Source organism: Saccopteryx leptura, chromosome 2 (assembly GCF_036850995.1).
Source record: "Saccopteryx leptura isolate mSacLep1 chromosome 2, mSacLep1_pri_phased_curated, whole genome shotgun sequence".
NCBI classification, from domain to species: domain Eukaryota; kingdom Metazoa; phylum Chordata; class Mammalia; order Chiroptera; family Emballonuridae; genus Saccopteryx; species Saccopteryx leptura.
In genome coordinates this window covers 247,181,649-247,203,674 of record NC_089504.1, presented here as the reverse complement: position 1 = coordinate 247,203,674, position 22,026 = coordinate 247,181,649, and the positions used below count along the sequence as shown (strand labels likewise).

At 39.5% G+C, this 22,026-nt stretch overlaps 2 protein-coding genes across 4 annotated transcripts in view; one reads left to right on the top strand and one right to left on the bottom strand.

Moving 5' to 3' along the window:
- Window positions 1–251, bottom strand: part of KNTC1 (kinetochore associated 1) — an 80,739-nt gene extending 80,488 nt beyond the window's left edge. Inside the window, exon 1 of the mRNA XM_066371040.1 lies at window positions 162–251. The gene's annotated coding sequence lies outside the window, so the exon portion shown is untranslated. The remainder of the gene's footprint in view (window positions 1–161) is intronic.
- Window positions 252–519: 268 nt separating this feature from the next.
- Window positions 520–21,839, top strand: RSRC2 (arginine and serine rich coiled-coil 2). Of its 3 annotated transcripts, XM_066371061.1 has the most exons (12): window positions 520–665; window positions 4,238–4,345; window positions 4,831–4,987; window positions 6,402–6,445; window positions 7,217–7,294; window positions 8,866–9,078; window positions 11,367–11,570; window positions 14,053–14,175; window positions 17,982–18,061; window positions 18,784–19,016; window positions 20,169–20,258; window positions 20,876–21,839. In XM_066371061.1, exons 5-12 carry the CDS (start codon window positions 7,287–7,289, stop codon window positions 21,053–21,055), a joined length of 1,131 nt encoding a protein of 376 aa, XP_066227158.1. In that variant the 5' UTR covers window positions 520–665; window positions 4,238–4,345; window positions 4,831–4,987; window positions 6,402–6,445; window positions 7,217–7,286; the 3' UTR covers window positions 21,056–21,839. The 3 variants fall into 3 exon arrangements, with proteins under 3 accessions (XP_066227158.1, XP_066227157.1, XP_066227155.1); XM_066371060.1 differs by lacking the exons at window positions 4,238–4,345; window positions 7,217–7,294 and having other exon boundaries at window positions 8,888–9,078; window positions 18,787–19,016; XM_066371058.1 differs by lacking the exons at window positions 4,238–4,345; window positions 7,217–7,294 and having other exon boundaries at window positions 8,888–9,078.
- Window positions 21,840–22,026: the final 187 nt, after the last annotated feature.

Below are 22,026 nucleotides of genomic sequence, written 5' to 3'. Positions count from 1 at the left end.
CGCAAAAACGTTCAGCTGGACACCGGGATCAGCAAGAACCGACTCCAACCTCTCCCACCAGCGTCCTGAAGGGAAAACACCCCGAACGGTGCTGAGGGCGCTGCGCCTTAACCGTAACCCAGCCCTAAGCTCCCTACAGCAACGCGACTCCCTCTCCTCACCTGCAACTGGAGAAACTAAAGCGGAACACTGAAGCTTATCGCCCCTCTTTCCGACTCCCACAACCGCTCCTAATCTCCAGGTTCTAACCCCAATTTAATTTGGCGGGAAAAGGCCAAACCCAACCCCTTTTACGGCGGCCGGAGAAGGACAAGACTGCCGTAGACTCAAATAGGAAGCTGCTCCACCCTAAAATTGACCCTTTCCGGTCCCTAGGCTGCGGTAATCTAGAGTGGATTCTTGGCTCCTCCCACCTTCCCTGGTTTTACACGCCCCTTTCAATTGAACGACCAATCACCGCCTTGATCCGCGTCACTATAGAAACTCTTCTCACCACCCCTTTTCCTCCCAGCAAGCTGAGCGACGCGACGGGCCTCATCCCTTTTGTGCCATCCGGGTCTCTTGCCTGAGCCATTTAGTCTGTGACTGAGCGTCAGGGCTGTCTGTACTGTTGAGAGCAGCAAGCAGAGGCGCCGCTATAGCGGCCAGGACTCTGGACTATGGCGGTAAGTGCCGAATCTGAGTTTGAAGCCGGGGCTTGTTTATTTATTTTTTGACTAATTTCAAACAATGCTAGAACGGCTCCCAGAGCTGTTGTCCGCGCGTGTGGACAAAATGGCGCCGCGGCCTTCTTCTGCGCCCGCCATCATGGCTGCCTGCTGTAAAGGGGGGGAAGACGAAGGTGGTGTCGGAGGGGGTGGGGATCCGCTAGGAGTGTCTTTTTTTTTTTTTTCCCCAGAACTTTTCTCATTTCTTTTCCCAGCTCCGTGTTCCCTTCGGCGCACTGAGCTGTCCTCCGTGAAGGCTCTCTGGTTGCTGGTTTACATGGAGTTTCTTTAGGGCGATGGGGAAGAAAACTAGGTTGAGTCCAAAATGGACTGGACGGGATACAATGTAAAAAGAGCAGTCCTGGAGCGGTATATATTTTTTTCTTTTTTCTTTTGATTGCACCCACTAAAGATGATTCTAGTTGAAGCATCCTAAGACCTTCGTTTATTCCTCAGTGGGGAACTGGGGAAGGTGTTAGTGAAAGGGAGTGAAAATTCGACTTCATGGGGGGAAGACTTTGGAACGACGAGCCCTGGACGACGCTTCGTTTTCGGAGCGGCCCGTGATGTCATCGGTTTGAGGTCTAGTTGAAGCGTTAGGATCAAGCCCCCCATCTCGGGCGTCGTTCCTTTGTAATAATAACTCTCCGGTGTGACCCATGTAACCTTAAATAAAAACTGCAGTTATGAAATAATCACTTATGAATATTAAAGCTTGCTTTGGGGTCATGCGATGCCCGGTCCGGATGGGGCGCGTTATTGTAGGATGACTTCATTTTTTACTTAGCCCTTATTGACAATGCAGGTGTTTCGCATTCCTTTCCATTGACTGAAAAGATTTTTCTCGTTTTCAGAAGTAAATAGCACTTGGTAAGCCTATTGGAAAATAGTGTACTTGACTGTTGCGGTGGTGTTGGGCTTTTTATTCTTACTTTCCACCTCCTCCTCAAGGACGGTGTTTGGCTTTAACCGGAGCTGCAAGCACTTTGCCTGATTAGTGCGTGAGCCTGGGGCAGCGCCACGCGTATATAGTTTATGTAAGGGTAGGGATGCTTTGTTTATTCCCTCCCGGGTCGTTGCGAGCCTCCAGTAAATGGGTATGGCCCCAATTCCGGCTCCACAGTTCCTCTACAGTCTGCCAGAATCCAACGCGAATTCGCCTGGCCTCAAACCACCAGCATTACACTGCTATTCGGGATATCGGGAATTAGAAAGCCTCTCCATACTGAATTGATTGACTTTAGAATCTTTTTTTTTTTTTTTTTTTTTTTTAAATAAGGTTTCAAACAGTTGGCAGGCTATTTGGTATTTATGCAACTTATCGATTTAATGTTTTCTTTTGTTTAAATAGTATTTTGGGCCTCTTAATATAGTTCAAGTAAAAAGAGAAAAATAGTATTTCATTTGGGCTCAAATATTTTTAAAAATGAAATTATCCCAAACATTTGTATCTGCAGTTTCTCATTTAATAAAAAAAAGACAATTCCCTGGAGAAGTGGCCTGGTATTTAAATCCAGCTGATTTTCTTGCACCAGAAGATTTGTGTATTATGTCTTAAATGTTATTGGGATTTTAAACCAGAAACAGTGGTGGCCTTCCAATAGAGGAAATGCTGGAGTACAGGGAAATTTTGCAGTTAGTATTTAAGGTTTACGTATAGAGGTCCCTACTGAGTCAAAATAAAGCTTAGGCGTTTTTAGAGACATTTTCATATTCAGCTGATTGGCGGGTATTTATGATAATTTCGCATGAGCTAAGTGGTCGCCTATGGTTCATGTCTGTCTAATGATGAGGTGGTTTAGTCCTGCGGTGTTTTACAGGTGAAAATGGCTGTTGGGTGGAATCAGGCAGCCTGTGTGACAGGGTGCCTTCCCTTAAGCTCCTGGCATTTGACTTCCCTGTTGCTAGCCTTTGTGATGTAACCATTGACTAAAAACTTAACTGCCTGTCTGGATGTAGGCTTTTCAGTGGAAAAGTTGTATTAAATTCTAGTCATGATTTCTGTACGAGTGCATAGATGTGCCAGTAGTTCTGGAATGCTCTCTTGGAGTGGCATGCACTGCAAAGAAGAGATAGCAGTGCTTCAAGTTTTTGTGATTGTTTCTTTATCAAGTGTAAGGGTTACCAGCACTTGGTGCATCATAGATGTATGCGAAAGTCCTTGAGGTAGAGAGCTGGGCGTGGTGGCGCGCGCCTGTAGTCCAGCTACTAGGAGGCTGAGGCGGGAGGATCACTTGAGCCCAGGAGTTCTGGGCTGTAGTGTGCGCTATGCCGATCGGGTGTCCGCACTAAGTTCGGCATCAATATGGAGACCTCCCAGGAGCCGGGGACCACCAGGTTGCCTAAGAAGGGGTGAACCGGCCCAGGTCGGAAACGGAGCAGGTCAAAAGTCCTGTGCTGATCAGGAGGAGGTAGAGAATAAGAATAAAAGGACCAATGATGTGAAAATCAGAGTCACCCTTAATTTGATACAGCATCATTAATAGTAGACAGCAAAGTGTACACTACAGTAGCTGAATCAGTTAATTGCTGGATCTCATCTATAAAATGAGAACGTTGAAGTCAAGTGAAACGTCTTTCATCACAAAACTTTAATGATTTCAGAAATCACTTATACTCAGTAAACTGGAAGCACATATGCTTGGACGAGAGCCTCTCCTGTATTTAGGTGCTTTCTTCCGTTTCTTAGGAAGGTTTTATTGGTCCTGTTATTAGAGGCTAAACATAATTTATGTCTTGAATCCTAACTGACCTGTAAATCCTTCCCTTTTATCATTTTATTCCTGGAGTCTAGCATGGAGTTTGGCACATTTTTATACTCGGTAAATAGTTGTTGAAATAATGCAATCTATAAAATACAATATTTCCCATTTGGTTTACTTCATATTTTGTTTTCTGAATTAATCTCCTTAAGGGGAGAATTTCATTATGTGATTGTTCCTGCTGAAAATTTATAAAGATTCTCCGTTTATCCAATTTTCGTCTTTAAAGGACAAGATTATAAATATTTTAGGCATTGTGAGCCACAGAGAGTCTTTGTCACATTCCTTGCTGGCTTGACTAGCTTGTTCACTCATTTTGACAAGCATTTTAAAAATGTAAAAACCATTCTTAGCTCAAGGGCCATATTTTGCTAGCCTGTGTCCTAGGTAACCAACTCCCCAGGCATGTTAACTATTCTGTGACTCATTTAAATCAGTGTCTTCCTATGTGGTACACTATTTGTAATTTGGACCACAGTTCATCAGAGTCACAGAAATAATTTTAATGGAAAACTAATAGCTAAAATTCATTAATTCCTCAAGCATTGATTTATTTTTGTTCTGAGCGTATGTAGTTATGTGCAAGACATGAAATTGCCTCTGTAAACTGGAAAACAAGTGATATTTAGATGAAGGAGCCTACTCTTTGAGATAAATCAGGTCTGGGAAAGAGTGTGTACACTTTGACTACTGTTTTAATTTTTTAAAATTTATATTGTGGTAATTTATAAACTGCTTTTAAGCAGAAACAATTTAATGTTTCCGTAGCCCAGAGCATATGTGAGGAGAGGCAGACCATACTTTGCCGCAGCACTGTGCCAAGGGGCTGTTTTCATTAAAGAGGGTTAATGAAATTAAGATTGGGTTCTCAGATAGGTAAGTTAATTTTCTGTTACTCTTTTCAGAAGCGTTCACTCTACTATTCTAAGATTTTATAGTCGTCTCATTTAATAGCTCATTTTTAAAGTATTGGTAAAGTTGGCTGATACAATTTTAAAATGGACTATATGTTCTCTGAATGTTAATTAGAAATACTTGGAGCTCTATTCCTTCTTCCCCCATTGTTTTGAAAGTTATGAAAGTAATGGTTAAAAATTAAAGATGTATTAGCCTAATTCCAAATGTCTTTGGCATTGGGTTAGTCATTTCAATTTATTCAGGCCTATCAGATACAAAGCATATTTAGCTATTTGGAAATCAGCCATTCTGATTTATGGGTGGGATTGTTTTATTTGTTGATTGGTTGGGGTTTTTTTGTAAAATAAGAGAATGGCTATCTTCCCTTCTTTCCCTGCCCCCTCTTTTAAAGGAAGGTAATATTTTTAATGTAATTAATAACCATTTTTTCTTACACTTTTTAGGCTAGTGATACAGAACGAGATGGACTAGCCCCAGAAAAGACATCCCCAGATAGAGATAAGAAAAAAGAGCAGTCTGATGTATCTGTTTCTCCTAGAGCCTCAAAACATCATTATTCAAGATCACGGTCAAGGTCAAGAGAAAGAAAACGAAAGTCAGGTATGAATAGTTAGAAATGGTCAAAACACTACCAGCATTTGTTAAAATCTATGTGTAAACATGTATTAGACATAAACTGTTTATTGCTCTAATTATAAGGCACACTCTTAGGTAAGAGGTGCTTTTTTTTTTTTTTTTTTTTTAATTTTAGAGAGGAGAGGGAGCGACGGGTGGGGGGGGGGGGGGGGTGGAAGCATCAACTCCCATATGTGCCTTGACCGGGCAAGCCCAGGATTGTGTTCTTACCAGTTTAGAAATAATGAAAGTCCATTGGTAATTTTCTGGGGAATTTTTCATTTATGAGAAATATGTGTTCTAATGTAGAAATTTTATTAGCTGGTTCAAAGGCAACAATGTATGTTAAATTTGTGTCATAGTAATTATTTGTTAACCCTAAGATGTTTAAATTTCATTCTTGCAACATTGTCAAAATATGTTGAAAGTTGTACTGCAGCCTGGACAATGGTATATTATTGTGAACTTTTATTTCACATTGATGTAAGTTATGATAACATTTTTAACCTTGTTTTTGAACTTAATGCTAAAATATTTCTGAAGCAATAAGTTTGACATTTTGAAATGTTCCTTATTCATTTATTTAGAAAAAACTACACTGATATGTTTTGAGAGAGAGAGAGAGGGAGGGACAGATGGTCAGGACGGGAGAGAGATGAGAAACATTCTTCATTGTGGCACCTTAGTTGTTCATTGATTCCTTTCTGATACGTGCCTTTACTGGGTGCTCCAGCAGAGCTAGTGACCCCTTGCTCAAGCCAGTGACCGCAGGGTTTCAAACCTGGGTACTCTGCATCATGTGCTCTAACCATTGTACCACTGCCTGGTCAGGCTAAACTAGTATTGCCATTTTCTAAAGATGATGTTAAGTAACAGTACAGTTCAAATTAATTTTTTATCTATATATTTGAAACTATAGTATTGCTTATAAATGATTTTGAATGGAAATTTTTCTAAGCTATAACATCCTTTTGACTACTTATATCAAATTAATTCAGTCTGTTTTGCTCTTACATTCTTCGTTTGTTTGTTTTTAAGTTTGCCTCCAATAAGCCTCTTTATAAATTCTTTACGGAATAGGAAAAACAATGGGCTTACTTATCAGATTGTTTTGTAAAATATCACCTTAAAAAGTGTTTTGTCTTGTTATGGAACCTTATCTTTATTGCTTCAGTCTCAGTCAAGTTCTGGTTTGTTCAGATTGCTTGATTTGTTTCAGATACGAACAGTGTTAATGTAGTAGAATAATCCTACTCTGCTGTAAAAGTCTTTGGAGGACTGACTAGTATGTAGAATCTTTAGTTAGTCAAATAGACTGGAAATTGTTCTGTGAGTATTGAAATTTGTGTTTAAGATGTTTCTATATCTTTGTTTATGGCGAATTTTTGTGTGTCTATAGATAACGAAGGAAGAAAACATAGGAGCCGGAGCAGAAGCAAAGAGGTAATTAACACTTTGTAGTGAATAGGCAATTTAAAATACTTATAAAGTATTTGGTAGAAATGTTTGTGTGTGAATATATGATATTGTCAAGGTAAGTACCAAAACTTGACATTTAAAAGGTTAATTTGGTTATAAAATAAGCATGATTTGGATTCATCATTTTTCAAGAAGATAGTTGTTTATGTGAAAAGATCATTCAAAAACTATTAATTTTATTATGTTGTGAAAATATTCACAAAATTTTCATTTGAAGAATATAACTGGTTTTTTTAGGCCTGTCACACAGAGCTTCCATTAATCCGAGGTCCCGAGTCTCCTTATGCCTGATGACTGCTCAGGATTTTTAAAGAGCAATACACCAAATATCTGTGGGCTACATTTTCTTTATGGAAGATAACAGGGGTAAACTAGTTCTATTTCTCTAATAATGGTATTGAATTTTGAAGTGAAAGTGTCAGTAAGGGTTAGCTAGAAAAGTGCCAACAATAACAAGACTTGAGGAAAAAGAAAAGCAACAGCTGTATTGTAGAGAATTAACTTACCCACCCGAGAAGACAAGAGTGAGGAAACCAGGGAGAGCAGAAGTAGCAGCCAAACAGAGGGCAGAGTCTTTTGGGGGCTGGGCAAGGGTCCTAAAACAAATGTGGGCAGGGACTTCACCTCTTCCCCTAATGGAAGCTCTGTTAAGTTTTTAATTTAGGAGAGTTTTTGTGAAAAATGACTATTTTGTTTAGCTCACATGATAACATTTCTATAATAAATCATACTCAGCGTGCTAATGCGCGAAGAGACTGAACTGAAGACGCTGCAGACTCAGATAGCAAAATAATAAGCCTACTTCATGATAAGGTAACTATTAGTCATTCAAACTCCTATTTCCCTTAAGTATATCTTAAATCAGTTAAGGGTTTAAATGGTGGTGTTTTTTATTTTTAATTAATAGTAATGTTACATTTTAAAAACTGGTTTGAAATAAACAACACCTTTGGAAGTTTAACCAATTAAAACCTTTACAGTTTGCCGGTAATTGGCAAAATCAAGGAATATTTTTTTTTTAAGCTCATGGTAGAGAGAACTGGCAATGAAATTAAAATTTAGCTGTGTCTCCAGGACTCTTTTTTTTCCTGCAAAATAATAAATTACGTACTATGATTATTTTCAGATATAGCATGCATGTTCTGAAATGTTTAGCCAAGTTTTCTTGTTTTTAAGAAAAGTTAATATTGGGTGTAAAGAAATACCTTGTGACCTATTTTGGGAAACGTGAAATAAGTGTCTGTTGTAGAAAAGCAGTGGCCTGAGCATCAGAAGAATATGGGTCTGTGTTCAGCTCTGCCGCTGTATGGCTTTGTGACTTTAGATCTTAGTTTAGTTATACACAAAGCAAAAGGAATTAGGGGGTCTGAGTTACCTTCCAGCTTTAAAATTGTGATTCTAAGGTGTCCAGGGTTTTAAGCTTTTAACTACAGGATGGATTTGACATATATTTACTTGGGGAAATATAATGTTCTGTACTTCTAATTAAGTATGTGAGTGTAGGATGGCGACTTGATCATATTCTTAGTTTAGTCGAACGCATATGTTGCATTGTTTTTAAATCTTAAGTTTATAATGTATGAATGCTTATGTTGCCTTGGTTTTTAATCTTTAAGAGTATGGGAGAAGTATGTATTATGTAATGGTATAGGAATTAATTATGTTATACCTAGTTTGAGTGCGTAAAAATTAAAACAGATATGGTTGCCATTTTCTGTCCTAGGTACATGAAATATAATAGAACTCCAAGCCTCTTGGGATAATGCAAGATGAAAAGTGATTGCCTCACAGTTTAGACATTGGGAGAAAAATCAAGAGACGTCATTTAGAGAGGACATGACAATACACAATAGCTATAAAAAGGACACTTCAACTCTGCGTTAAGTAATTTGAAATAGCAGAAAATATTGATATGTAGTAAAATTTTACTTAGCTACCTGATTTGAAATGCATTCTCTGGTGCATTTCTGGTGTCCTTATTATCTTCATTATGGTTAGCTATTTAAACTTCAAATAATGTGTGCTTTGTATTTAGAAGTTGATAATATATACGTGGTCTGTTCATCTCAAAGGTTTGTTGGGAAAATTTTTGATACAGGTGTACTTCCCTTATTTTAGATTAAAAAGACATTAAGGGTTCCTATTTTCAACCTTAAAAATTGTTTTAATTATAGTATTGAAAACATTTGTGGGAGGAAACTACATTTGGGGGATTATAAAGAAAAACTAAAGCTAGTAATATACATCTGCAATATGTGGGTGATGTGAAACTAGATTATTGTTTAAATTTGCGACACATTCCTAAGGTTACTAATGTTGCATCACAACATTTTTGTCTACTGTTCCCCATACTAACTCTCTTTGTTGCACTATTTTCCTGAAAGAACCAACTTCTTCTTAAAACAGGCAAGAAGACATGAATCCAAAGATAAACCCGCTAAGAAACACAAGTCTGAGGAACATAATGACAAAGAACATTCTTTTGATAAAGGAAGAGAGCGACTAAATTCATCTGAAAACGGTGAGGACAGACACAAACGCAAAGAAAGAAAGTCTTCAAGAGGCAGAAGTCACTCAAGATCTAGGTCTCGTGAAAGGTAACTAGTTTGGGTGTTTATAAGTTAGTGCCTTTTAAAGAGCACTTAAATTGCATAAAGTTTCTCATTAACCGGCATTATCCCCCAAAATCTTAATTAATTACAACATTGATTTTTTTTTGTTAATCTAGTCATTTATTCACTAATGTCCACTGATAGAGAAGTGTTTGGGGCAAAAATACGGTGTCCAAGGCTTGAGGATAAGGGATTGTGCTTAACATAGTTTACAACTATGTTTATTTGAACTTTTTTTCTCTGGATTTTTTTTTTTTTTTTTTTTTTTTTTTTTTTTAATGTGAGAGGAGGGGGGATAGTGAGACGCCTCCCTTGTGCAACCCAGTCGGGATCCACCTGGCAACCCTGCTCTGGACCATGTTTGGTACCAAGCTATTCTTAGCACTTGAGGTGGGCTCTTTTGGACCAACTGAGCTATTCGCAACACCTGGGGCTATGCTTGAACAAGTCCAAGCCCTGGCTGTAGGAGGAGAACAGAGAGGGGAGAAGCAGATAGTCACTTCTCCTGTGCTCTGAACAGGAATTGAACCCATGATGGCTATACACCAGGCAGATGCTCTATCCACTGAGCCTTTGGGTTTTTTTATTTATCTTATTTTGTCATGAAAAAATTGTTGCTGAACTATGTTTATAAAATTTAAGCCAATATAATGATCCCTTTAAAATTACTGATATAGGATTTATTTGCTACTAAATTCTAATCTTAGTTATCTCTTGTGGTATAGCTGTAAAGATTTATATTTTTTTTACAGAGACAGCAAGAGTCAGAGAGAGGGATAGATAGGGACAGACAGACAGGAACACAGAGAGATGAGAAGGTTCAATTATCAGGTTTTTGTTGTGGCACTTTAGTTGTTCCTTGATTGCTTTCTCATATGTACCTTGACCGTGAGGCTACAACAGACTGAGGAACCCCTTGCTCAAGCCAGCAACCTTGGGTCCAAGCTAGTGAGCTTTGCTCAAACTAGATGAGCCCGCGCTCAAGCTGGCGACCTTGGGGTCTTGAACCTGGTTCCTCCGTGTTCCAGTCCAACACTGTCCACTGCGCCACTGCCTGGTCAGGCTGTAAAGATTTTTGAGAAACTAAGTCATAGCTCAGATTTGTGGGGGTTTTTTGTTTGTTTGTTTGGTTTTTTGTATTTTTCTGAAGCTGGAAACGGGGAGAGACAGTCAGACATACTCTCGCATGCGCCCGACCGGGATCCACGATCTGCCCACCAGGGGGTGATGCTCTGCCCCTCCGGGGCGTCGCTCTGCCGCGCCCAGAGCCACTCTAGTGCCTGGGGCAGAGGCCAAGGAGCCATCCCCAGCGCCCGGGCCATCTTTTGCTCCAATGGAGCCTTGGTTGCGGGAGGGGAAGAGAGAGACAGAGAGGAAGAAGGGGGGGCGGGGGTGGAGAAGCAAATGGACGCTTCTCCTGTGTAACCTGGCTGGGAATCGAACCCGGGTCCCCCGCACGCCAGGCCGATGCTCTACCGCTGAGCCAACCGGCCAGGGCCAGGATTTTTGTTTTAAGAAGCCAGTATTTAATATGTATTAGGAGATTTTGTTGGGAATGTGTGGTATCAGATTTGGTCAAAATATTTCAGTAGTATATTCTTAAATTTTATAAGTATTTTATTTAGTAAGGCAGTAGATTTTACTTTATTTATTCAGTGAGAGGAGGGGAGACAGACTCCCACATGCGCCCTGACTGGGATCCACCCAGCAAGTCCACTAGAGGATGATGTTCTGCTCATCTGTGGTGTTGCTCTGTTACTCAGCAACAAACTCTTGTTAGCGCCTGAGGCAGAGGTTATGGAATCATCCTCAGCACCCAAAGCCAACTCACTGCAGGAGGAGTGGAAGAGAGGGAGGGAGGGAGGGATGGAGGGAGGGAGAGAGAAGCGAAAGGTGGAGGGGTGGAGAAGCAGACGGGCGCTTCTCCTTTGTGCCCTGATTGGCTATCTAACCTGGGACATCCACACACCAGGCTGATGCTCTACCACTGAGCCAACTGGCCAGGAGCTGCAATAGATTTTAAATTATTAATCTTAAATTGAGGTGGGATGCATTGCATTCTTGACATATTTATTGTGTTTGCTAAGAGAACAAACAAGAACAAAAGTCAATTTTTTTGTTATAGCTCTATTAAAAACCTCAAACTATTTTTTTGTGTGTACGATACAGTGTAGTTTATTACCTGTCTCGACTGTATATACTATAGAAAACTCATAATGTCTATAATTGAGAAGACACACCACTAACTACAAATTTGTATTCTTTCATTTTAGGCGTCATCGTAGTAGAAGCAGGGAGCGGAAGAAGTCTCGGTCCCGGAGTAGGGAGCGGAAGAAGTCACGATCTAGAAGCAGAGAGAGGAAGAAATCACGATCCAGAAGCCGGGAAAGAAAACGTCGGATTCGATCTCGTTCCCGCTCAAGATCGAGACACAGGCATAGGAGTAGAAGCAGGAGTAGGACAAGGAGTAGAAGTCGGTGGGTATTCAATTGTCTTGGTTAAAATCAAGCCTCTCACATGCTCTGTTTGTGGTCTGTCCATCTGAGAATGTTTACATTGTGGGTCATAGTTAATTTACAGATTAATGATATCCTGATAAGAAAGAAGAATCCCCGATTTATTTATTTATTTATTTATTTATTTTTGGTGACAGAGTCAGAGAGAGGGTCATATAAGGACAGACAGAGGAAAGGAGAGAGACAAGAAATAGCAATTCTTCGTTGCGATTCCTTAGTTGTTCATTGATTGATTTTCATATGTGCCTTGACCGAGGGGCTATAGCAGACCAAGTGACCCCTTGCTTGAGCCATTGACCCTGGTTGGGCTCAAGCTGGTGAGCCTTGCTCAAACCAGATGAGCCCACGGTCAAGCTGGCGACCTCGGGGTCTGGAACCTGGGTCCTCCGCATCCCAGTCCGACGCTCTATCCACTGTGCCCCCACCTGGTCAGGCAAAACCCTAAATTTCTTCAGAGCATTCTTATATATCCTGATTTGATCAGATTGCTTGTGAAGTACAGATGCACATTGTTCTGCTAAAATTATTTGTTTTATGCACTGAATTCATCAAGTTTATTTTATAATCATAACAGCTTAACATTTATTGCATCCCTACTGTGTTCTATATGTTGTAGCATAGCTCTCTCCACATATTAGCATATCCGATTATCAAAACTACTGTTTTCTGAGTTAAGCCTATGGGACTTAGAGAGGCTAATTAACTTGGCCGGAAGCGCCCTGGCCGGTTGGCTCAGCGGTAGAGCGTCGGCCTAGCGTGCGGAGGACCCAGGTTCGATTCCCGGCCAGGGCACACAGGAGAAGCGCCCATTTGCTTCTCCACCCCTCCGCCGCGCTTTCCTCTCTGTCTCTCTCTTCCCCTCCCGCAGCCAAGGCTCCATTGGAGCAAAGATGGCCCGGGCGCTGGGGATGGCTCTGTGGCCTCTGCCTCAGGCGCTAGAGTGGCTCTGGTCGCAATATGGCGACGCCCAGGATGGGCAGAGCGTCGCCCCTGGTGGGCGTGCCGGGTGGATCCCTGTCAGGCGCATGCAGGAGTCTGTCTGACTGTCTCTCCCTGTTTCCAGCTTCAGAAAAATGGAAAAAAAAACAACAAAACAAAAACAAAAAACTTGGCCGGAAGCCCAAAATCATAGTTATTAAGTGGTAAAATCTGGACCTGGTCCCAAATGTATCTGAATGAAAAGTCATCGTATGTGCTTATCTCAGATACCCATAATAATCAGCTTAGATTATGTATTATAGAATTGTACACTTGAACTTATACAACATTTTTAACCAATGTAACCCCAATAAATTAATTTCTTAATAAAGATGAGCTTAGTTCAAACCTGTCTTGATTGAGAGGAGGCTTAAATTCCTTGAGACAGTAATAAGCTTAAAGGTGTGAATTTTTAATTCTTAATATTCAAAAGATATGTTTTTTTTATGTAACAATTACATTGTATTATTTTCATAGTCATAGATCATACTAAAGTAAAGGGAAACCATTTTGTTAATTTTTTATTAAGTCAGTATAATAGGTTGAAATATGGAGAAAAGCAGACTACGTTATTACAATAATTTGGTTTGTTAATCACTATCAGTTTTTAATCTGGTTTTAGTTTGTAGTATTTTATCAATTTGAACTTGATCTATTATGAGATTCAGTGATTCTAAGGTACATGTATTTGATCATTAACGTTTTAATTGCCATTTGGGCAATTCAGATCATTATAGCATTTCTGATTTTGTTTGTGTGTGTGATTGTTTTTATGTGACAAAGAGAGGGACAGATAAGGACAGACAGACAGGAAGGGAGAGAGATGAGAAGCATCAATTCTTGGTTGCAGCACATTAATTGTTCATTGATTGCTTTCTCATATGTGCCTTGACCGAGGGGCTACAGCAGAGCCAGTGAGCCGTTGCTCGAGCCAGCAACCTTGGGTCCAAGCTGGTGAGCTTTGCTCAAACCAGATGAGCCTGCACTCAACCTGGCGCCCTGGGGGTTTCGAACCTGGGTCTTCCAAATCCCCATTTGACGTTCTATCCACTGTGCCACCACCTGGTCAGGCAGCATTTCTGGTTTTGACTATTGATACTTTTTTATTCTAATGAATGCCTGTTTTTTATCCTTTATTTTTCTAATTTTGTTTTAGTCATCTATTCACTGTAAGTTAAAATACTAGGAACATTTACCCCATCCATCCCACCACTAGGCCTAGCAAGATTGCAATAAACCTAAATGTTCATCTGTGATAGAATGTCTAGTGAACTTGAAGTAAACTAACCGTATACATAAGGAACTTCGAATGTCTGTAGAAGATGTAGGACAGAGGTGGAAAGGAAAGGGGTCCAAATATATTTTCTGTGAACTTTGATTTTTGTTGAACCATATAAATATAATTTTGATTCATTGAAGTTATTACTTGGCCATACTGAAACATGTAAAATATGATTTATTACAGAGATAGAAAAAAGAGAATTGAGAAACCAAGAAGATTTAGCAGAAGTTTAAGTGGAACTCCTAGTCCACCTCCCTTCAGAGGCAGGAACACAGCAATGGATGCACAAGAAGCCTTAGCTAGGAGGTATGTAGGTATATTTTTTTGTTTGATGCATTTTTTTTTTTCCTTTTTCAACTTGAAGTAGATGCTCAATTGTGTGGACAAATGAATGCTTTCAGTCAGGATAATTGCAATAATAAAATCTAACCATAAAGACTCACACTTTTGTGATCTAGAACTAAGTGAGTGGTTCAATTCTTACCTTAAACATTGACTTACTGCACAGCGGTGGGAAGATTGTATGTCTGCAATGGTTTCTCTTCCTTCATGATTCAAGATTCATTTTTCTCAACTCGAGACTTCTAAATATTTCTAGTTTGAAATTGAAACATTTTTTAAAATCTTAAATCTGATTTAAGAACTTTCTTGATTTTTGCATCTAAAACTGCTAACCTGCTTTGTCTTTTTTTTTTTTTTTCATTAAAAGAATCTCTGAAACAATAAGGATTATGCGAATAGGTTTTCTTAAAAGCCAGTTTATTTTGTCTTGTCAATTATACTGCTGAGATCATAGGGAGACCAGTGTACTTTTAAATTTTCTAATGTTTCGAAGATGGGTGAGCATGGGACCACGCAGCAGGGCTGTCTGACTAAAATCTCCGAACCTTTGAAAGAACTACCTCTCTGGATAAGCCAGCAGTCAAGTAAAATCCACGTCCTTCTACAGGTTTTCCCATATTCTAAAAACTGCTATACTCTTCTGGATTTGATTTTTTTTTTTAATGAAATTGAGTTTGTATTTTTTTTTTTTTTATTACAAAAATACAGTTATCACAATGTAACCTGATGGGCTGCTGCCCTGTGACCCCACCCTGGCAGAAACTCCAGCTGAGCAGCAGCAGCAGCAAAGGTGTGAGCTCCCTCTTTACTCTGCTCACCTTGGTGAATGATGTCAGTCCCAGGCTTGCGGGGCCATTTTACATGTGCGACCAGTAGCAGTCAGGCATGTTATCATTCTGAAACAGCAACAGAAACAGGAAATAACTTACCACAATTTTAAGCTGTAAAGTTTATTCTTATTTACTACACATTAGTTGTGTTTTAATTTTTGAATTTGATTGCACTTGAAACTGTTAGAGGTATAAGGTATTGTTCCCCTCCGAGAAGGAAGGAAGGGGCCGTAGCCACAAAGTGTGGAATAGTAAAGGCTTTATTAAGTACCACGCTGCCGGGACGATGTTCTCTGGTCCCGGGGGGGTTAGGGGGTCAGAGAAGTCGAAGGGGTGACCCGCATGAGAGATGTTTAAAGGGTCCCTAGTGTAATCAATTTAATGACGTGGTAAAATGTCACTGGCTGACAGAGGTGTCGCTCTTTTCCAAAAGGCTCTTGGGAAGTTTTTTTGGTGCGCTTGGTTGTGGGCTGTCCTAGCCAAAGTTCCTGGGCCTGAGTTCCCCATGTGACCTTCTCCAATGCCCACCACCCTACAACAGGCATCTAAAACTTTTTTTTTCTAACTTAAAACCTAATATACAACTTATTACCACTGTGTTTTAATAGCCATAGCTCCCCAGAACAGAAAGCCTTTCCTCTAGTCCTTGCCCCTTTATACCACATTCAAAGGAGAAAGGGGTGTTATTTAACTTATAATCTGTAAGTCATGGAATCTTTCATAAAAAGGTTTCTCTTTCAGGAATTGATTATGAAGATAATATTACTTAGGATTTGCCTTATAGGAAGTAGGTACTGACTTAGCAGCATGTTTAGTCAGTTTAGTGTGAAGCAGCATTTGTTTTTATTTTGTTTTGGGATGAATTTGTGTTTCATGTTTCCAGTTTCTTTGCTAATGATTTTTTTCAGGGACAGAGAGAGAGGGATAGATAGGGACAGACGAACAGGAACGGAGAGAGATGAGAAGCATCAATCAGGCCCTGGCCGGTTGGCTCAGCAGTAGAGCATCAGCCTGGCGTGTAGGAGTCCCGGGTTCGATTCCCGGCCAGGGCACACAGGAGAAGGGCCCATCTGCTTCTCCACCCCTCCCCTCTCCTTCCTCTGTCTCTCTCTTCCCCTCCCGCATGCCGAGGCTCCATTGGAGCAAAGATGGCCCGGGCGCTGGGGATGGCTCTGTGGCCTCTGCCTCGGGCGCTAGAATGGCTCTGGATGCAACGGAGTGTCGCCCCCTGGTGGGTATGCCGGGTGGATCCCGGTCGGGCGCATGCGGGAGTCTGTCTGACTGCCTCCTGTTTCCAGCTTCGAAAAAATGAAAAAAAAAAAAAAAATCAATCATTAATTTTTCATTACGACACCTTAGTTCATTGATTGCTTTCTCATATGTGCCTTGATGGGGGTGAGGGGCTACAGCAGACTGAGTAACCCCTTGCTCGAGCCAATGAGCTTGCACTCAAGCTGGCGACCTCGGGGTCTCAAACCTGGTTTCTTGGCATCTAGTCTGATGCTCTATCCACTGCACCACCAACGCCTGGTCAGGTGCTAATGATTTTTTTTTTAAGCTGCTAAAAGTAATTTCCTAATACTGAGGGGGCCCCCTTTTATTAGACTGTAGAGGATGGCAGTTTTGGGTTTGTGTACCCATTTTTGAGGGGATTGGTTTTTGTTTTGTTTTGTTTTTTCTTGTTGTGGGGGAGAGACAGAGTCAGAGAGAGGGACCAATAGGGACAGACAGACAGGAAGGGAGAGAGATAAGAAACATCAATTCTTCATTGCAGTTCCTTAGTTGTTCATTGATTGATTTCTCATATGTGCCTTGACCGGGGGCTACAGCAGACCGAGTGACCCCTTGCTCGAGCTAGTAACCTCTTGCTTGAGCCAGCAACCTAGGGTTCTCAAACCTGGGTCCTCCACATCCCAGTCCAACGCTCTATCCACTGCGCCACCGCCTGGTCAGGCTGGAAGGGATTGGTTTTTAAAAATTGTTCTTACTGCCTGACCTGTGGTGGCGCAGTGGATCAAGTGTCGACCTGGAAATGCTGAGGTTGCCGGTTCAAAACCCTGGGCTTGCCTGGTCAAGGCACATATGGGAGTTGATGCTTCCAGATCCTCCCCCCTTCTCTCTGTCTTTCTCTTCTACTCTCTCTCTCTCTCTCTCTCTCTCTCTCTCTCTCTTTCTCTTTGTCTCCCTCTCTCCTCTCAAAAATGAATAAAATAAATAAAAAAATGTTCTTACTAATAATTTCAAGGCTATATAAAAAAGGCTATTTAAATGCAAAAATCACCTTGGCATGATAGCTTAGTTGCTCAGAGCATCAGCCTGATATACAAAGGTTGCCAGTTTGATCCCCAGTCACTGCGCAAAGAGCAACAGATTGAAATTTTACTCTTCCTTCTCCCTTCCTCTCTCTAAAAATAAAAAATTAAGAGAAAGAAAGGAAAATCTTTAAACTTAAAAAATAAAATAAATGCAGTAAACATTTGCATATTGATTGGCCTTAATTCTTCATCAGCCTCTCAAGAAGTATTTGGTAAATCTAAACATTGTTGATGAATATTAACATACTCTAAGACCTTCTCAGCTTTAATATTTTCTTTTTTTGCAAGATTTCATTTTATCCTTATCGTTGTAATCAGCACTGATAAACTTTAAACGATTTTTATTTTGTAACGATTCTCTGTGGGAACTGTATGTGAAACTTATTCCAGTTTTTGGCTACTTAGTGAATTTAAAAATGTTTAAAATCAGGATTAAAATACTTTTTGCCTGTGACTGATAGCTTCTTAAGAGTGATTGTTTTTCCCCCCACATGCAGATATCAATTTGGGATAGTATTAAACATAATTTAAAATTTCAGATAATGTGTTTTGTCTCACAGAAATACAAAGGTAAATATTGGTATATATTAAATGTTATTTTATGTTTATTTAAATGTTCTGACAGGTTGGAAAGGGCAAAGAAGTTACAAGAACAGCGAGAAAAGGAAATGGTGGAAAAACAGAAACAACAAGAAATAGCTGCAGGTAATTTTTTTTTTACTACAAAAGTATGGCATTTCTTTTATAGAAAATTAGAAAAGTTCAGAAAACTAATAGGAAGAAAATCAACTATGATTCCTAGTATCTTTTCAGTCGGCTATAACGTCTTTTTTTTTAATTATTGAAATATGAACATGTTAGTGTTACTTTCTTACCTCATAAACTATGCATTTATATTTCTAATTTAGTCTATGCAGATCATTTTGACAAAGAAATGGTGACTTTATTTCATGTAGCACTTCAGCCGTTATTACAGGTGTCTTTTATACGCCGCCATTTATGGAAATAATGAAATTTAAAAACTCGTTAAGCTTATATTCTGGACTGATGTATGTAATTAGAAGTCTTTCTGTTTAGTATCTGTTAATGTGCATAATATTTGTTTTAATATATTTAAATTATTGTAAAATGGTTAAATGTCTGAACTCATTTTGTAGACTAAAGAACCATACATAATAAAAGTTTTGTGTTTATAAGAATTATTTTTTAAAAAAAAATAAATGCTTTATATTGTATATGAGATCATATATAGAAATATTTCTATCAATGAATACATTCAGTGATTGTTGGTAAAATGTTTTTGCTTTTATTTTTTTAATTAATGCTCGGTCATTTCATTATATTTGGTGATGGCTCTCTTTTTATATAAATAATGGAGTATTGTTGATTGAGAAGTTTTAGTTAAAGTCATACTTAACCTCTTTCAGCAGCTGCGGCTACCGGAGGTTCTGTTCTCAATGTTGCTGCCCTGTTGGCGTCAGGAACGCAAGTAACTCCTCAGATAGCGATGGCAGCTCAGATGGCAGCCCTGCAGGCGAAAGCTCTGGCAGAGACTGGAATAGCAGTGCCTAGCTACTATAACCCAGCAGCTGTGAACCCAATGAAATTTGCTGAACAAGAGAAAAAAAGGAAAATGCTTTGGCAAGGCAAGAAAGAAGGGGTAAGTTCTTTTATTCTTTTGTCATTTATTTCTTAGGAAAAACTTTGAATTGGAAAGAAATAATTTGGTTATTTCTTCTGAGAACCTGATTGGAATAGTTTAATTTGTCACTGATATTTATTATTGGAACAAATGCGTGATTCTAGGTCAGGTTTTCAAAGCAAACCAGTAACACTATGTTAAGGAAAAAGAGGCTCCAATCAAGTGAGAGGCAGAGAGGTAGAGAGACAAGACCCTCCATGTTCCCCAACTGGGATCCACCCAACAACCTCCTCCTGGGTCATTGGTTCTGCTGTTTGGCAACAGAACTATTTTTAGTGCCTGAGGCTAGGCCTTGGGCTATCCTCAGCACCCAAGCCAATAAGCTAACTTGCTCATTTGAGCCATGGCTACAGGACAGGGGAAGGGTGGAGAAGCAGATGGTCACTTCTCCTGAGTGCCCTGACTGGGAATCAGAGACTTGCACATGCTGGCCCTATGTTCTACCACTGAGCCAACCAGCCAGGGTATGTGTATTTTTAATTTATTGGTTTTGTTTTATTTTTTTTATTTTTATTTTTTTACAGAGACAGAAAGAGAGTCAGAGAGGGATTGATAGGGACAGATAGACAGGAACGGAGAGAGATGAGAAGCATCAATCATCAGTTTTTCATTGTGACCCCTTAGTTGTTCATTGATTGCTTTCTCATATGTGCCTTGACCGCGGGCCTTCTGCAGACCGAGTAACCCATTGCTCGAGCCAGCAACCTTGGGTCCAAGCTGGTGAGTTTTGCTCAAACCACATGAGCCCACGCTCAAGCTGGCGACCTCAGGGTCTCGAACCTGGGTCCTCCGCATCCCAGTCCGACGCTCTATCCACTGCGCCACCACCTGGTCAGGCTAAATTATTGGTTTTAGAGAGGAAGAGATAGGAGCATCAGTCTGTTCCTGTATGTGTCCTGACGGGAATGGAACCAGGATTCCCTCTGTGCTTCGGGGTGATGCCCATCCAGCCAGAGCTAGACATTTTAATATAATTATAAATCCCTTTGATATAGAATATTACAAATGCTATTGTTTCTTTTACTTTATACTAATATATGGAAAGATCTAATATCCTAGTAAAAGATACTTAAACTTTACATGTTCTAAAAATTCAGTGTTTCTTAACAGGACAAATCCCAGTCTGCTGAAATATGGGAAAAATTGAATTTTGGAAACAAGGACCAAAACGTCAAATTTAGGAAATTAATGGGTATTAAGGTATGTATAGATATATATATATACACGTATTTTTTTACTGTATTAAAATTCATACTAACATTTTCAGAGTAACATTTGATTCTCACCTCAAAGTTATTTTAATAATGTGTCAACTCTTGAGTACTGTTTTTTGTTTTCTAGATTAATTTCACAATTAATACATTATCACTTGTTGAGAACACTTTGAAGTTTTGAGAAAGTTTGCCCTTTTTTCTTTTTTTAAATGTAGAAAATTGAATTTTTGCTGAGTAAAGTGGAACCCAGATACAGTATTAGATGTTATCCAACCTGGGAAGGTCCACAGATTCTCAGTCATTTCTGAGGAATTGGTTTTTCATTGAAGGGGATAGATAATCTGGCTTAAATGAAGCTGCACTGAGCTAGCTGATGACACTATCTGGCATCCTGTGTGCTATTCATCATGCCTGCCAACATGAAGTTGATGTTTTTTCCATCCCAGGGCCTAGAAAGAACATAGGTGTAGAGTGAATGCCTGGAGCTGAGTAATTGAAGTCAAATATGTACCCTAAAAATGTGATTTATTGTTACTGTGAAATGAGAGAAGCACTTTCTGTTTCCATCTGAATTCATTTTACTCTTTCCTTTCTGATACTTAGAGTGAAGATGAGGCTGGAAGTAGCTCAGTTGATGAAGAAAGTTACAAAACTCTGAAGCAACAGGAAGAAGTATTTAGAAATCTAGATGCTCAGTATGAAATGGCAAGGTCACAGACCCACACACAAAGAGGAATGGGACTGGGTTTCACATCATCAATGCGAGGAATGGATGCAGTTTGAAAAAGATCACACTTAACATTTGGAACTTTCTAGACTTCTGGTTCTGGTATCAGGTCCTTGTTCACCAAACAGCTAGCATTCTAGCTTGCATGGGTGTTGCATTGACTTTAATTTATTGAAAAATACAATTTTTTTGTAAATATCAGATCAGTGATACTGGTGTTAGTGTTGTAATTAGGTTAAACCCACTTCCATTAAACTTGACAGACTGACTATAGGTGGACAATATTTTTTAGTTTATGAATTCTACTTTCAAAATATATAAAAAGCTGCAGGTGGGATAAAATCTTATACATGATTTTTCGTGTCCGCTGTCTTGTGTACTTTTGTACTTAACCTTGTACAGTTATTTTCATCTCTTGAAACATGAAAGAAATGTTATGTAGATGTTCTTTAGAAGATCTGGCCATTTGGTATATAATCCAGCACAAATAAGCTGGTTGGTGATGATAATAAAAATGGTTTTCTCAAAACTGGTGTTAATTTAAGTTACCTAGAATTCTTATTTTAATTTGTTTTATGGTTTCTGTAGCATTTTGCAATTGCTATTAGAAAGCACTGGCTAAAAATTCCTTTTTATAAAAAACTATTGGCAATGCCATAGTGAACAAAAATGTAAAGGAAAGTTGGGTGAAGTAAATTTATCCAGATGATACTGTTTTCCTAATATAAGGGACAGAATTGGTGTACAGTATTTGTTAAATATTCCATATGTTATTCAGGAAATAGAATAATACTTTAAAGGGATGTTAGCACTTTTATTTTAATAAAGTGCCTTATAACATGTTCTTTGTATGCCCTTTGCTCATTAGCCCTTTGAAGTCTTCTCCAGCATAAAGTACTAAAACATTAGGAGATTAACTCTGTCACTAGATTGACTAGGGCCCTGGTCGGCAAATTGTGGCTCATGAGCCACATGCAGCTTTTTGTCCCCTTGAGTGTGGCTCTTCCACAGAATACCACGTGCGAGT